The 15,579-nt window shown below is 47.2% G+C and overlaps 7 protein-coding genes across 7 annotated transcripts; 4 read left to right on the top strand and 3 right to left on the bottom strand.

Annotated features, from left to right (window-relative positions):
- Positions 1 to 114: 114 nt before the first annotated feature.
- Positions 115 to 1,226, top strand: F4822DRAFT_332357 (ribonuclease E inhibitor RraA/Dimethylmenaquinone methyltransferase). Its single transcript, XM_051455674.1, has 4 exons — positions 115 to 248; positions 319 to 489; positions 551 to 721; positions 778 to 1,226. The coding sequence occupies exons 1-4, from the start codon at positions 192 to 194 to the stop codon at positions 1,057 to 1,059; spliced, it is 681 nt and encodes a 226-aa protein (XP_051312797.1). The 5' UTR covers positions 115 to 191; the 3' UTR covers positions 1,060 to 1,226.
- Positions 1,227 to 1,450: 224 nt separating this feature from the next.
- On the bottom strand, positions 1,451 to 2,381 carry F4822DRAFT_411902 (Malate/L-lactate dehydrogenase). Its single transcript, XM_051458906.1, has one exon. The coding sequence runs from the start codon at positions 2,341 to 2,343 to the stop codon at positions 1,564 to 1,566; it is 780 nt and encodes a 259-aa protein (XP_051312798.1). The 5' UTR covers positions 2,344 to 2,381; the 3' UTR covers positions 1,451 to 1,563.
- Positions 2,382 to 2,700: 319 nt separating this feature from the next.
- F4822DRAFT_332373 (uncharacterized protein) lies at positions 2,701 to 5,813 on the top strand. Its single transcript, XM_051455675.1, has 3 exons — positions 2,701 to 2,940; positions 3,004 to 3,349; positions 3,417 to 5,813. The coding sequence occupies exons 2-3, from the start codon at positions 3,120 to 3,122 to the stop codon at positions 5,548 to 5,550; spliced, it is 2,364 nt and encodes a 787-aa protein (XP_051312799.1). The 5' UTR covers positions 2,701 to 2,940; positions 3,004 to 3,119; the 3' UTR covers positions 5,551 to 5,813.
- On the bottom strand, positions 5,599 to 7,608 carry F4822DRAFT_431894 (dihydroxyacetone kinase Dak1; the record flags this gene model as incomplete). The annotated part of the gene is made up of 4 exons (XM_051461546.1): positions 5,599 to 6,269; positions 6,321 to 7,325; positions 7,381 to 7,434; positions 7,497 to 7,608. The coding sequence occupies 4 exons, from the start codon at positions 7,606 to 7,608 to the stop codon at positions 5,599 to 5,601; spliced, it is 1,842 nt and encodes a 613-aa protein (XP_051312800.1).
- Positions 7,609 to 8,085: 477 nt separating this feature from the next.
- F4822DRAFT_431895 (glutathione synthetase ATP-binding domain-like protein) lies at positions 8,086 to 9,438 on the top strand (the record flags this gene model as incomplete). The annotated part of the gene is made up of 3 exons (XM_051461547.1): positions 8,086 to 8,326; positions 8,385 to 9,223; positions 9,283 to 9,438. 3 exons carry the CDS (start codon positions 8,086 to 8,088, stop codon positions 9,436 to 9,438), a joined length of 1,236 nt encoding a protein of 411 aa, XP_051312801.1.
- Positions 9,439 to 9,928: 490 nt separating this feature from the next.
- On the top strand, positions 9,929 to 12,726 carry F4822DRAFT_431896 (uncharacterized protein; the record flags this gene model as incomplete). Its single annotated transcript, XM_051461548.1, has 5 exons — positions 9,929 to 9,947; positions 10,006 to 10,234; positions 10,295 to 10,375; positions 11,786 to 11,841; positions 11,903 to 12,726. 5 exons carry the CDS (start codon positions 9,929 to 9,931, stop codon positions 12,724 to 12,726), a joined length of 1,209 nt encoding a protein of 402 aa, XP_051312802.1.
- A 331-nt stretch (positions 12,727 to 13,057) lies between these two features.
- F4822DRAFT_438065 (tRNA synthetases class II core domain (F)-domain-containing protein) lies at positions 13,058 to 15,250 on the bottom strand (the record flags this gene model as incomplete). Its single annotated transcript, XM_051462472.1, has 9 exons — positions 13,058 to 13,208; positions 13,267 to 13,345; positions 13,409 to 13,441; positions 13,608 to 13,674; positions 13,737 to 14,012; positions 14,071 to 14,175; positions 14,287 to 14,365; positions 14,427 to 14,808; positions 14,875 to 15,250. 9 exons carry the CDS (start codon positions 15,248 to 15,250, stop codon positions 13,058 to 13,060), a joined length of 1,548 nt encoding a protein of 515 aa, XP_051312803.1.
- Between the last annotated feature and the right edge of the window lie 329 nt (positions 15,251 to 15,579).

The following is a 15,579-nucleotide window of genomic DNA, read 5'->3' on the forward strand; positions in this document are numbered from 1 at the left end:
ATGTCGGCACCGATGTATCGTATGTAGCCCGGCTCGGTACCGATCCGGCTTTACCTAAGGGCAATATCACTAGATATATAGCAAAAGCTTGTCATTCTACCAGCAGCTGGATAGGTCAGAAAACAGTACTAAAATCAATAATCTCCGAATTTTCTGTCTACTTAATAATACAACGTATCCGAAAACGTACCATGGATTCAGCAACTCAGTCCATTGTGGAGAGGTTACAAAAATGGTCTAGCTGTGATGTACGTACCATGCATTGGTGATAATTGGCAAGGTCCAGGATTGGAAGATGCTAATTACACCAACCAAAAGGTCTCGGACGGCTTATCCAGGCTCGGACATGTTCACGGCGGTTTTCTTGAGGGACTCGTGATGTACTCGCCAAGCTTTCGAGCAGAAACGACCAAGATTGTTGGGCCTGTGTTCACTGTGAAATTTGCTCCGAAGGCTGACAAGCAAGCCCCTAAAGTTGAGGGGAACTATGTGAGTTCAATCCGATCTATTCCTGGCCCAATATTCTAATCATAAGGGTTCGATAATCTAGATCGACCAAATTCCAAAGGGTGCGGTTGTGTTCATTTCGCAGCCTACGCCCCACATCAATGCATGTTATGGTGGCCTCATGTCATTGAGGGCAAAGTATCTTGGCGCCGCTGGTGTGATCATTGATGGATTTCTACGGGATCTGCAAGAGCATAGGGACCTCGAGTTCCCTGTAAGTTGCGAGTTATCAACAGCCGGTACCTATCATCTTCAACTGACTAGAATTAGGTGTTTAGTAAAGGGACAGGAACAACAGCGGGTAATTCCGTATGCTTTGCTTCCGAAATCAACGTCCCAATTAAACTGCAGTCTACAATACAGGAAGCTACTATCAATCCATCCGACTACATTATTGCCGACCTAAATGGTGTTGTATGTGTGCCAGCAGACTTGGTCGAAAAAGTCCTTGAGGTTATTCCAGACATAGTGGGAGCCGATGAGAAATGCGCCAACGCCATTAGGAATGGAGTAACAGTTAAGGAGGCGTTTAAGACATACAGAGGAAAATAGACAGACATAACGGTATTCTAAAAGTACTACCGTTTGGATCTTCTAAGCTTAGAATCAATGGAAGCAGGGTTAGGGTTATATTATTGGGGTTCCACCATTCCCCTGAATACCTGTACCACAATCTGCTATGAACATTAGAACTACATAGCTCTCAGGCAAAGTACCTACTTATGATATTAATTCCTCCTACCTAGTAAAGTACAACCACTATCTACTTCTTAGATTGAATTTGAGCCACTCAATGGGAAGGCATCTTGTTGATACTGGATACTGGATATTAGGATATAATCTACTCTATATAGATACACGGTATATGAACATATATTAGAAAGGTTATGTATGAAAAGGATAATATGTTTATATCTGTAGCTATTATGTCATCAAGACCCCGCCCAAGCCATCTAGTAATCTCCCTACAGAGAGAAAACCATGCGTTTCTTCATCTTCATCACATTTATCTCCGATTGAAATGAATTTCTCATGGGCCTTTTTATTGACCTAATGTTAAACCAATGGCGTTGATGAATACACCAAACTGGAAACACCATACTTCTCTGCTAATTTGTCAAACATAGCCTTCTCAGCATCGACGAAAGGCAATCCTTGAGATGATCGCTCAATCGAAAGCCGATGTTCAGGCTCACCAGGGAATAATACCTCCTTGAAACCTGCTGCGGGCGTCACTCCATGTACGCGCTGCACCAAAGTGTCCATCCTTGCGCGAAAACCTTCCGACGACATAAAAACATCTGGCTTGATTGCGATGAAGCAATGTCCCACATTCTGAGGCCGTGCTTCTTTGTATTGATCACCGACTTCTCCACCGAAGGCAGCCCCTGATAAGACGCCAGACATAATGTCCATTAATATTGCGATGCCGGATCCTTTGGGACCTCCTATGGGTGCCATTGATCCATTTAAGGCAACATTTGGGTCTTCGGTCGGGTTTCCGTCTTTATCGTAGGCCCATCCGATAGGAATCTTCTCACCTCTTCGAGCGGCTCGTCGAATTTTGCCTTTTGCTACTACAGACGGGGCCATATCGAGAATGTAAGGCACTTCATTCTTACTAGGCGCCCCAGCAGCAAATGGAGAAATACCCAAGAGCGTCTCTTTCCCTCCAAACGGAGGCATCTGCTTAGCCGAATTTGTAAAGACCAGCGAGATCATACCGGCATCGAGAGCTTGGAGGACGTACGTCGCGCCCATCCCGAAGTGGTTGGAATGTTCGGCGGTCACTATTCCAATTCCATATGTCTGTGCACGTCTAATGGCATCTTCCATGGCCTTTGAGGCGACAACGAACCCGAATCCATTATCGCCATCTACGTGCGCCGCTACCGGGGTCTTCTCCAGGATCTCGATATCCGGCTTAGCATTAACTAGCCCTTTGGTTACTCGTTCCAGATACTGCTCAAGCCTGGCTAATCCGTGGGTATCCTATAATGGTATAAGTTGATCAAGTTGAATAAATGACGTGAATATATTACAACCCACCACTCCGCGAGTATCAGCCAAGACGAGGCAATTGGCCATAAGCGTAGCATCATCATCGCTCAAGCCAGACTTGACAAGCAATGCTTTCGCAAATGCGGCAGCATCGTTCGGTTTGACATAGTATCTTGTCTGAGAAGCCATTTCAACAAAAAAAAAAACCTGATTGTTCTTCATTAATACGCAAACACTCACGCTATTGATCGCTAAGCCTGACAGCTCGACTTGGCGTAAAAGGTGCCATCTAAATAGACAAAAAATCGGAATTCTTTGCCATAGTCATCCTCTACAAATGGCTCAATTAGGCCGCTATTGCCATAGTCATAGCGTACTTGCAAACGCTAATAAATAGTCCCTGCGGCCAGGTGCCGGTGGATGGTAGCATCGGTGCGTTTCTTTCATCACAATGTGGGGATCGGGCATAAGCCGAGTCTGCCACTAACTAATTAGCTTTATATAAGAAGTGAGGGTCGGCTTTCGTCCACTTCCCTTTCTGTCGCGCGACATCATTCACCTAACGGGCATGGCCGGTATACGATTCTATTGATTCACAGAATACGACCTATATGGATCTGACCGTCGGCTCACAAGCCGGTGACGGAGATCCGGTCGCTGAGCCCGGTGTTGCTCAACAACCAACGACGCAGACAGGGGGCCGGAAGAAGGGTACGAGCTGTGCCCGATGCCGTAGACAGAAGATTCGTTGCGACGATGGCATGCCGTCATGTGGAAATTGCACCAGGGTTGGACAAGTCTGCGTCCGTACCCACCTTAGCAATAATCCAGATGTCGTTAGGTACAGACCCACGTGTGCCAGAGAAGGGTCTTTTAAAAAACATCCAGAGTACTGATTACCTATATAGCCATATCAATTATACCGAGGCACGTTTGCGGCTGCTTGAAGATACCTTGCGTCGCGTAGCCCCTGATGAGTTCGCAAAGTTGCCAGCCGTCGGCAAACCCACAATCGATACGACGGGATCCTATGCTGTACTAGCATCGGAGACTTGTAAACCCGGACATTCGGGTGAATTCAATATCGACCATGAAAACTCAGGTGCCGACCAAGGGGTACAGGGTTCATATGATAATCACCACCAAGGCCTTTCCCCGTCTAGTGGTACTACTGCCAGTCCATCAGCTTCAACGCAAATTGGCCCTAGTGAACCTCTCGCCCATGAAGTTGGGCTACTCTCTCTGGCCAATTCCAGAGAATCGAAATATCTAGGCCCATCATCAGGCGTCCCATTTGCTCGCTTGATATTCTCAGCGATACCCCAGTCTCAAGGCTTGGCAACTAGTTGGGTGTCGTCTGAAGGCGTTGGATCGCAAGGAGCCCCACAAGCTCAGCCTTTCCCTCTGAACTGGACTTCAGAGGTGGATCTACAGCATTTCGTTGATGCGTACTTCGAAACACATCATCCATTACATCCATTCTTAGATGAAGATGCGGTCTCTGACCGCTTCGAGATTCTTTACACTAAGCAATCACCGGCGCTTAATCCCCAACAAATGCCGCAGCTTTCTGAAATAGAGTCTGCCATGTCCCCCATGTATTCTGTCCAAATATTTCTCATAATTGCACTTGGCGCGCGTATTTTGGAGACGCGACTGTCTGCGAACTTCTCATCTGAGAGGTATCTCGCAACAGCGCAGGCCCGTATTGCCAGTTTGGGCTTACCATTACACGATTCCATTGAAGGGTTGCAGATTATGCTATTACTCACACTCTCAAGTTTCTATTTTGAGAATGGCCCTAACGCGTGGTTTTTAAACTCGAATATTATTGCTAGCTGCCTAGACTTGGGATTTCAGAGACGCTGGGTGGAGACCGTACCCGGCATGTCACCAGAAGAGTACAGGCGAATAATCCACCGAAAAAATATTAGAAGCGCGATATTTTGGTCTACTTATTCCATCGAAAGGAATTTGTCTGTTGTACTAGGTCGGCCGTTAACTCTTCGAGATGAAGCTATAGATGTCGAATTCCCGGGAGAGGGGACTGTCTCATACAAATGTTCAACCGGGCAAAATAGAGGACCGGTGAGTCCAGCGACTGACATTTCTGGAGATAACGGCCCCAAAAGGCCACGAATCGGTGGATCCCAGTACTCGGCCGCTCATTATTCATTTCGCCTTGACCGTATTGTCGCAGAAATCAAACTGATGCTGCATCGCGTTGTTAACCTCCCCGAACGCTTTCCTTGGCCGACGGACCTAGTACGATGGCAAAAAGAGGCCCACGCTAGTTGCGACTTTATTATTGACGAAGTCTTTACCCATCTAAAATGGCGCTCACGCCGCAGCTCTGCGGATATCACCATACGAAGCCTCGAGCTGAAGTACCATCATAACTTGATGCTTCTTCATAGACCATCCCCGGCAATTCCTCAGCCTACGCTTGACTCGTGGAAGATTTGCTATCATAGTGCAGTGAAAACTATCATGATATACTCTGACCTCCATAGATTTTCAAAGCTCACCAATAGTTGGCTAACAGCACATACCGTATTTGTTAGCGGCATTACATTCGTCTACTGTTTGTGGGCCCAACCTCAAATTAAGGACGAGACTTCGTTGGAAAACTTCATGCGCCACACTTCCGCTTGCACGACGCTGCTCACATTTCTTGGTAAAACGTGGAGTGTGGCGGCTGATGCTGTAGAGAAGTTCGATCGATTGGTCCATATGACTATCCATGTTTGGAAAGCTGGGGAGGGCGAGTCTAGCACAGTTCCAGTTGGGATTCCGGGTACTGATGGTACCCAGAACTTGGAAACACAACGTCTCCAACGGGGTGGACAAGTCTATGACGCCGCGCCGTCGATGCCTATGGTCGACCAATATCTTGAAAATGGGGATAGGAATCATTATGAGCTCGAACCAACTTCATTCTACTCAGAACTTGGTGATATGAGCGCCTGGTTTGACTTAGATTGGATTTTGAGCATGAATACCGGCCCTTCTGGAGAAATCATAACTTATCCAGGCCCCTAAGGAATTCATCACTACAAGGATTAATTCAATTAATATTATGCGAGGAATTTAACTACTGTAATGAACCTTCAATGCCTCGAAGACTCCGGTAACAATTGCGACCACCCCACAAGCGCCAGGATCCGGAATATCCTGGGTTGCATCATTTACGCCCTCCGCCAAAACGTAAGTGCTACGGCCAAATCGAGGCTTCAATTTGCTCGTACTTTCACATCCAACATTCGCCACCGCTACTGCATGCCCAAAAGCCTCTAGAGGTGCTTTATCGTCTAAAAATGCTACCTCTAGGGTCTCCACAAACGGGATAAGCGCATCCATCATGGTCCTATCCCCTTCCCTTGCCGCAGTAACTTGTTTCAACTTACCCAAAGCCGTTTTCGCAGCTTGAGCGAGGTCGGTGGCTGTGACCATGGTGTGCCTCCCGTGCTCGGCACAAATAGCGGATGCAAGAGCTGTAAAGAACACAGCATACAGAGCTCCAGATGTGCCGCCCATATGACGAGATATTGCATTAGCCACTTCCATCATGCCTTGGGAAATGCTGTCTACTTTCACCCTTCCATCATCTAGTGCCGTCACTACAGCATTAGAACCGTCGAGGAGCGTTGTGCCGCAGTCGCCGTCGCCCATTATGGTATCCATTCTCGTTATCTCAGGTTCGGCTTCTGTTAGTGAAGCATGGATAGATTTGACGATACTCGTAAAGAGCACGCCGTCACCTGTCAATTGAGTTAACCAACCTCACGATATATGAGTATATTGCGACTTACAAGCAAAATTTGGGACGTCGTAAGATTTTTCTAAAGGCTCCAAAGCCGCTGGTTCAGAACTTCTAGCATCGGAGGGGCATGGAGAAATTCGCCAAGTCTCCGACGAGATGCTGCTCGTCCATCCTAAGGCGTCTGTGGGGGCGTCCAACCATTCTATGATTTTCGGCGAAATTAATTCGTTCTTTGGCAAAACCAAAATAGTGATGCTAAAACCAGGCCCATTTAACGCGGATAAAAATGTACCTGTAAACAATCTAATTGGCTTGAGGCGGTAATTGGTATCTAGTTGAGATACTACTTCACCAGTTATCACTACCATTTCAAGCATCGATAAGCCGCCGAGGTTGTTTACCAACAAGACAATATCGTGGTCGGCCGCGCACGGCGGCTCCTTAAGATAACCCCTTTCTTCATCATTAGCGTCCAGTATGTTGCGCAGCATATCTCCCACCAACGCCTCTAACGTAGGTTGAGGCTTTAGGCGTTTGCTACCGGGCTCATTGTGGATTCCGATCCCGAGTTCTATCTCATCTGGTTCCAACCGAGACTGGTGACTTTGACCTGGTAAGCTGCAGGAGTCTAAACCTACGCCGATAGTAGCCATATTCGCAAGCGAAAATTCGACTGCATCCGCTACCTCGTCTAAACTCAGACGGGCATGGGCGGCGGCTCCAGCAATTTTATGAGCCAACACCGTTCCTGCGAGGCCTCTCCTCCCCACCAAAGCAGAGTTTGTGCGGCTTATGGATACATCGTCAGCGACGACGACGATCCTTACCGGGACCCCTGACGCGAAGCGAAAGCGTTCTGCTGCGAGTGTGAAGTTTAGCTTGTCTCCGGTGTAGTTCTTTACAATTATAAGAACTCCACGCGGAGATTGGATGAGCCTTAGCCCTGATTCGATTTGCAGAGCATTAGGGGATGCAAATACTGCGCCGCATACGGCTGCATCGAGCATCCTTTCGCCTACATAGCCAGCGTGAGCAGGCTCGTGGCCAGAACCTCCTATGGTTTGCATTAATACGTGGGGTTAATGTCTAGTGACACATTAAGTACATACCTCCACTTAATACCGTCACGCGATCTTGCCTATCTTTGTCGCCCCTATATATAACTAGAACGCCACATTTGTCAGTTTGGGTTTATTGGTGAGATAAGATTCATCATGAACGTTACCATTATGATCCTTATGCCACCGCAGCGCTGGGTGCAGAGCAAGGAATCCAGTCAGTGCCTTGTCAAGGGCAGCACGTGGGCTGGATACGAAGCTATTGATCTTGCCAGGCATGGTTTTCAATGTTCGTGGTATATACGGATAAAAGGGGCCGCATTATTGACCTTTTTTCGAGCGCCAATGCCCATATATAATAAATATTAAGTCTAAACATATATCTTACCACCATCCCCTTAGTCCTTAGTGTTCTAACTCACCATGGAAACTGCACTTATCGCAATCTAGATGGTACTATTCAATTCTACCTATTCCCCATACCCCAGACCCCTTAATGGCCGTGTAGGTCTCACGAGGTACGTACCATTACCAACATCGGATCCATCCGTCTTGGCATCAGCCACCCATCCCGGCTTGGTTTATACCGGCGATATCCCGATCGTATCGGCAAAACATCCGATACAACAAACTAGACCTCTACAACACATTTTCTCTCTGATATTTGTCCCGATCTCGTAGATTCCCCTCCATGCATTCTTGTTGTTTACCAACCCTATGCGACCAGATCTGGCCAGGTATTACCTAATCGAAATAATGGCTAGCGTCGGTTATTTCTCAGTTAATTCATTCAGGGGTGTTCGTTCTCCCCTGCGCGCTTGCGTCACACGTGCCATCAACCCAGGTACTCAGCCATGGAATTCGCAAATAATCAATTACAGTAGATTTTATTCGAAAACACCGAGCCTGAAGAGCGGACGAACCCGCGTCGCCGTGCTTTACCAAGCTTTAGACCCTCCGGTAATAGGGGGTGTGAAAAAGCCAAAGAAGCCTGGTGGTAGGTGCTCAGATTACTCTCCAATATGTTCACGGGCGCTAACATTGTACCATAATAGGATACCAAGATTCAGGGGCTGATATAGCTTTTAACCTTAGCAAGCGTGCTGATATCGATGTGATCAGCCCCATGCCAGTTCCGAATCCCTCTAAGGATGCTGGTTGGTGTTTTCCAGATACCGAAGAGGGTATCTTGGAAGCAGTAGACAGAGGAGTAACACATCTTTGGGCCAATACCATACTTTTCGCATCGCATCCTCTTCAAATATCAAAGGCTTTGGATAAGCATCAGGAAACACTTCAAGTTGTTGGCCAAGGCCCCTTGGTTGTCGAAAAATATGACGATAAGCAATACGTTAATGATCTACTACGTCGGCTCGGCAACTTTACTATGCCAAAGGCCTGGTGGATTCATAATAGCCAGGACGTCGCTGCCGAGCTGAATGGTGTACCATATCCGATCGTGGCGAAGCCGGTAAGGGGTAGGGGCAGCCAAGGCGTCAAAGTGTGTTATAGTCCCGAGGAACTTATCGCTCATTCACGAACACTCCTTGCCAATTCATCTTCTATCATTTTAGAAGAATTTCTCCAAGGAGAGGAGATTACCATAACGGTTATGCCACCGACCCAGCAGGGGTCGAAGTATTGGTCTCTCCCAATAGTTACGCGATTCAATCATGAGCAGGGTATCGCTCCTTACAATGGAGTTGTGGCAGTCACTGCCAACTCCAGGGCTATTTCAGATACAGAGCTGGACCAAACGTACCTTCAGGCCATAGAAGAGTGCCAAGCAGCTGCCGAGGCTCTTGGGGTTACGGCTCCGATCCGAATCGACACGCGTCGGTTGAAAGAATCCAAGGATTCGAAATTCGCGCTATTTGATGTTAATATGAAGCCAGTGAGTTATTCTAGGTCCATAAGTCTAACAATAAGCTAATAATTATGGCGTCTTTATAGAATATGACAGGGCCTGGCCGACCTGGTCGAGATGACCAGGCAAGCTTGACATTAATGGCTGCGGCTGCTTTAGGATGGGATTACCAGGAATTATTAAGACGTATACTTAGTACTTCACATTCCCTCAAAGACTTAAGGACTCTGACACCGAGGTAAAGTAAGCCCGCATGGCCTTATATGTATATAGGAATACGTAGAATAGAATTATGCCACAAAATAAACATGAGTTCAAAAATATCCCCCTTTTCCCCTAAAAGAACATAAGTCAAAGCTCAAATGAAAAACGATTGGGATTAACTAGGCCAAGAAATCTATAGCGTCAACGGGGGTCATCGGACTGACCTCCGCTTTATGTGACGACCCCGACTCCGCTCGGCCGTCGGGATATTGCCGTAGCGTAAATTAGGTCAGACCGAACACCGTAAACGACCCCTTGGGCCGAATTAAGGCTCGATTCTCGTCATTCTTCAAAAGCTGACGGGAGGTTACTTTCGTTCCCATACATTTTATTGATTGAAACCGTTACCTGCCCGAAGTATCCAACATTTCCCACACCAGAAACGCTCTCCTATTGCACAACTCCCAATACGGAAAACCGAACCTCCAAGAATCTAGCTCAAATTTACCATCCAAAGCCCCCGCCAAGATGACGATTGTTCATATGGGTTCGTATATTTCCCCTCTCCAGAGAATGCCACCTCTTCACTCACACAATCGCATTAGTATTTTTCCGTTTCAGGCCCGAGGTGACGCAAGAACACAAAGATACATTTGTGCGGGAGCTGAAGAAGCTTAAGAACCTCCCATGCGTTAAAGATAATCGGTTGATAGTCGGTGGTCCGTCAATAACCGACCCAATAGAAAGGAGCAAGGGTTTTGAATTTGCTCTGGTGAGCTATCATCATGACCGAGCAGCATTGGATGCATACCAAGCTAGTAAAGAGCACACTTGGTGAGTCAAATTACGATTGATAACACGAAGACAACTTTTATTGATAATTAAATTCCACAGGGTGACGCAGACTTACCTCTTTCCATTTAAAGAGGATCTCTGCAGGTTTGATTTCGAAGTCGACCCCGAGGATGAATATATGTGCGTGCCAGGTTTAATAGCACAGAATACTAAATAATAATATCAATCTAATGGTTTATTCGAAATACCTATTCAGTCAATACAATTGATCATTGTAATTTGATTGAAAAAAGAAAAAAAAAATTATGCCAGGGGCTGGAATCGAACCGAACTTCTCTACAGGCGGTCTTTCTTCTGTATGACACAAGTAGCCAATCACCGAATGTAATAGTTCTCCCAAAGGCCCACCCAGGGACCTTACGAGGGATAGCTACTACACCCTCCCGAACCACTGCGCCAAACATTGGAAAGTGCCCATAGCGACTTAACCAATAGTCCACCCTGGCTTAGTTTGTTGGATTGTTGAAAGAAAGACATTAATTATTACCTATATGTCTCTCCGTAGGGTTCTTCAGTTTGCTACCGGGGCCCGCACCGTGCACCGTGACCCGTGACTGGCTCGTTATGATTAATCGTTATTCAGATATTCAATTTATTTTGCGCACAAAGGAGCTCCGCATTACTCATCGGACTGCAAACTGATTCCAAACTGTGTGGCCGGCCAGGAGAAGCTTCACGATCGTTAGCATCGCCAAGCTGCCTAGGCCATCCCCAAACCAGAAGAAATCATTAAAACAATTGAGATGCACGCCCTTCCGATGCGGCTGACGAAAATCCCGAATTGGTTAATCAGGGACCTCGTCGTCGTCCGTCTAAGCGAGCTGCGTACTCGGCGATCTTAGAGCTTATCGGAGTTCATGCAAGGCCAGGTTCCCCATGGGGACGAGGCCGGTCTAGACCAAGGCAGTATCTACCTAGGTATGCGACTAAGACAACCGAGTGATGTTTACGAATTTAGGTACCCGGCGTCGTATTTGTAGTAATCTTGGAACCCGGCATGGGAGTTCGCTTGGCATACTCGGATGGTTTTCCGGTTTGTTACTACGAAGGTTGGAGCTATGGCGACATGAGAGTTACATGACCATCCATTCGAGTACGACGCAGAACAACCCGATAAAGGTTCCCCTCCCTCCATTAGGGCCACGATGAAGTCACCCTCGACAAGCGGCCTCATCCACCATTCATCTAAAACTTCCCCACGTTTCCCCCAGCTTCGCCCCATCGCAGGGGTACCGGACCAAAGCCGTGATTGCGGAGATGAAGCTTCCCAAGAAGGCAATTAGCTACACACGTATATATATTCTTCGACGCGACCTCACATCTCGATCTATTTGGTTCAGCAGGTCCTTCTACGGTCTAGTTCTGTCGCTATATAAATGAGCAAGATGTTAGCTCGAGGAACCCTTGCTCTCTTGGGGCTATTCGGCTTTGCTTCGTTGACAATGGCTTCCCGTTTTCCCGAGGGTTCGTGGTATGGCAAAGTACTCCCCTGATGACAACAAGAAGCGTCAAAGCTAATTAGAGGTTTAGGGATTCCCACATCCACATCATAGATCCAGATAGGTTCCCACTGGACCCGGATAGGGGTAAGACACCCTACAATAACACTCTGACGAATTGAACACGAGCTCATACTTCTTAACTCAGACTACACCCCCAAGCCCGCGACCGTAGATAACTGTACCGAATTCCAAGAAAGCCGAGGCATCAAACACGCCGTAGTAGTCCTCCCCAGCGTCTACGGAACCAACAACTCCGTCCTCCTAGACGCCCTCCGGCACTTCCAAGGCCAATACCGGGGCGTAGCTGTCGTCGACACCGAAAACATAACCACCGCCGAACTCGACGAATTACACGAAGCCGGAGTCCGAGGTCTACGCGTGAACCTAGGTTCCTCCAACGACACCGACAAAATAATCCGCGAAGTTGAATCTAACATCGCGATCGCGCGCACGCGGAACTGGGCCGTACAACTCTGGGTCCCGCTCTCATCTATGGTATCCCTACACCCGGTAATCCTGAACAATTCCGATATAACTTTCGTCGCGGACCACTTCGCGCACACGGAAACGAGTTCCAAGACCAACGTCTCATCTAGTACCTACGATCCTTACCGTAGCACCGGGTTTCACGAAGTAATTGATTTAGTCCAACGGAAACTGTTGTTCATCAAGATCTCGGCTCCGTACCAAAACTCCAAGCAAGACCCGCTGTACGAGGATATGCGGATTATCGCGCAGACGCTGATCGCTGCCGGACCGGAGATGGTGGTGTATGGAAGCGATTGGCCGCATACCGCGAGTAAGGAGGGGAATGGACCGGGCGGACCGCTGGTCCCGTCGGATTACCGTGTCGTAAATGATGCTGCGCTGGTGGAGATCGCGAAGGATTGGGCTGGTGGCGAGGCTCAGGTACAGCGGCTGTTTGTCGATAACCCACGGAGATTGTGGCAGTGGTATAGCGAGGACTAAGGCTAATATTAGGATATAATAAGTTGTGGTCTTATATATAGGACGCAAATAACAGGAATAGGGTCTCACATGCATAGAAACCGAACCTACCTAGGTAGCTATTACGACTTCCTATAATAGCCATATATGAATCCCTTCGATATTCTTAGCCAAATCACGATTCGATACTCAAGTTCTAGTGCCTTTTAACAGAAAAATTGTCATAATCAAACCTGAACGCATTGCTTTTCGTCTGCCTATCCGCATGACACCATGATTCGGTTCTACTCGTAATATGACATCAAGTTGGTAGTGATTCTTCTCTATCTGAAGCATAAAGGTGTCGCTCCTTTTAATCTTTATCTAATCGCACAGCTGGACTGCTTTGCACGAAATTCAAATCCACCTTGTGACCAAGCAACTCACGAATGTTGGAAATACCATACTTGATCATAGTCGGTCGCTCCAGTGAGAGACCCCAACCATAAACGCGTGTGTCCGGGCTGTTATTAAAAATTAGAATTGAACAACATGGGGATTGAGATGTATAGGGTCACGTACGGGAAGCCCATGGCTTCGAGCATTTCTGGTCGGAACATTCCACTGTTTCCTATTTCGATGAGTTTGTTAAGGCCTTTGTCTGTTGAAATTAGTTAGAATAATCTTAAGCCAAGATGGGGCAGCATAGTTAATAAGAACGTACGGTATGAGAAAATCTCCATGCTGGGTTCGGTGTCTAGCAAAAGTTAGAATTATTCCGAGGTTGAAAAGGGGGGTGGCTGATGTGGCGTATCTCCGCGATCGCCGATTTAGCATCTTGCATACAATATTGGACAATATTGCATACAGTATTGCATATCCACTAAATCGGAAACAGCAGAAATGCGAAGAATATTACATACAGGGGTTATAAGCTGGCTTGTACTTGAGATCCGTTATTCCCATTTTCCCGAAGAAGATGTCCATGAACTAAAGCGAGTTAGCCACTATTGCATAATGATATTCGCAAAAGCAATTTTTGATCAACTCACTTCCATAAGACCACCCAGGGTCAAGTTTGCATCAGCAATGACACCTTCGACTTGATGGAATTCAGCAAGATGTGTCGCATCAACGCTCTCGTTACGGAAAACTCGGTCGATAGAGAAGTATCGTGCTGGGGGTGGTCGGCCATCGGGACCCTTTCTAGCCGCTAATTTGTGAAGCATATTTGCACTAATCGCTGTCGTGTGAGTACGTAGTACTAGTCGTAACGACTCATCTCCCGACCAAGGGTATCGGTAGCCTATTGAGCCATATTTGCCGTCCTGTTGTGGAATCAGTATTGGTGTCGTTTTAACATAACAAATTCTGGAAGATGCGTACCTGGTGGACTGCCTTCACATTATCCCAGTAAGTATCATAGTCCTTATCGTCTTCTGGTGAAGTTTTATGCGGCTTCTCAGCGGCATCGGGATCGGAGATGTAGAACTACCAATGCATCATGTTAGGAGGTAGAACTTACAAGAATAGTACCAAGTACTATTCAAACATTGTATGCTAGAGAATGTAGAGAACGGGGAGGGAGCAGAAGTATCATACAGTGTCTTGTAGATCGCGTGCCGGGTGTTGTTGAGGTACAAAGAGGGCGTCGAAGTTCCAGAAACCAGACTCGACGAACCTGAGAAAGTGATCCATGTTAGTTCAAGTTCTGCGACTCCTATTTCTAAGTATAGACATACTTGTCTGTGGGCATTTCCTCGAAACCCATCTCGAAGAAAATCTGTCTGAATTCGGCGCGGACCTTGTTGAGAGGATGCAAAGCACCTGATCGTTGGTCTGCTCCCGAAGCCTTGAAGTTGTATGGCTTGAAGGTAGCTGTCTTCCACGCGCCCGTCGCAATCATGTCGGCAGTTAGATCGGTCGCTTCCTCAGGAATCTTGAGAGCGAACTTGGCACCCTTGTGGATTTTGAAGCTGATGATTTTTTGGAATCGGATGAGCTTGCGCTTCTTCAATTCGGTAAGTAATTTCGCATCAGGGTGAGTTCGTGTCTCTTTGATGGTTTGCATCTGTTCCTTGGTAACATCTCGTATCGATTCCGTCGCGGCCTTAAACTTGCCATCTGCACGAGTTGTTGGTCATTAGCCCAGCCATGATAAGCGCCCCAAAAGGATTTCCATATACGCACCCTTGGTCTTCGATATCCACTTCTCCTTGAAAGCTTTTCCTTGTCCGATCTTGACAATGCTCTTATCACCGATGGCCTTCTCCAAATCCTGCACGGTTAGGCCGTCAACTGCAGAGCGTAAGGCCTCGAAGACGCGGGCCTCATGACTACCATTAGCAGCAATCTGCTCGCCCTCAGGTTCTAGTAATGCTTCTTCTCTTTCTATGGTATCGTATGTGACCATCTCACGCGAGGACAATCGATCGAGTGCTGCCTTTACCTCAACGAAACCAGCTGTCGGGAAGGCTTCGGCGGAGAGGAGCGGCGAGGATTTGTCGAGCGCCTGAAGGATATCGGATGTGAGATCCCCAGAGGGATTCACTGTTGAGGACGCCATTCTCAACCGAGGAAGATGTGATATGTTGTTTTCATGCGCTTTTTCGGAGCGAGGAAGGTTTGGTTTCGAAAGCGCCCAAGAATTGGTGATGTTGTCCCGCCGTTTACGCTTGCAAGCTTGAGTCACATTTAATTAACAATTTACGTGGTGCAATTGAGTCGCTGTAAATTTAGGAACACCCCTCCCCCTCACTAATGGTAAAAAAAAATGAGGGTCTGACTGCATGCCCCTCCATCAAGTACGTACTTAGGTACCGAGATGTATATAGCAAGTGACTCACCGCTTTCCTAGAATGGACGAGCTGGTTATCTAATCAGTAGTGGGGTTGG

This window comes from Hypoxylon trugodes (assembly GCF_022578975.1).
Source record: "Hypoxylon trugodes strain CBS 135444 unplaced genomic scaffold F4822scaffold_7, whole genome shotgun sequence".
Taxonomy (NCBI): Eukaryota; Fungi; Ascomycota; class Sordariomycetes; order Xylariales; family Hypoxylaceae; genus Hypoxylon; species Hypoxylon trugodes.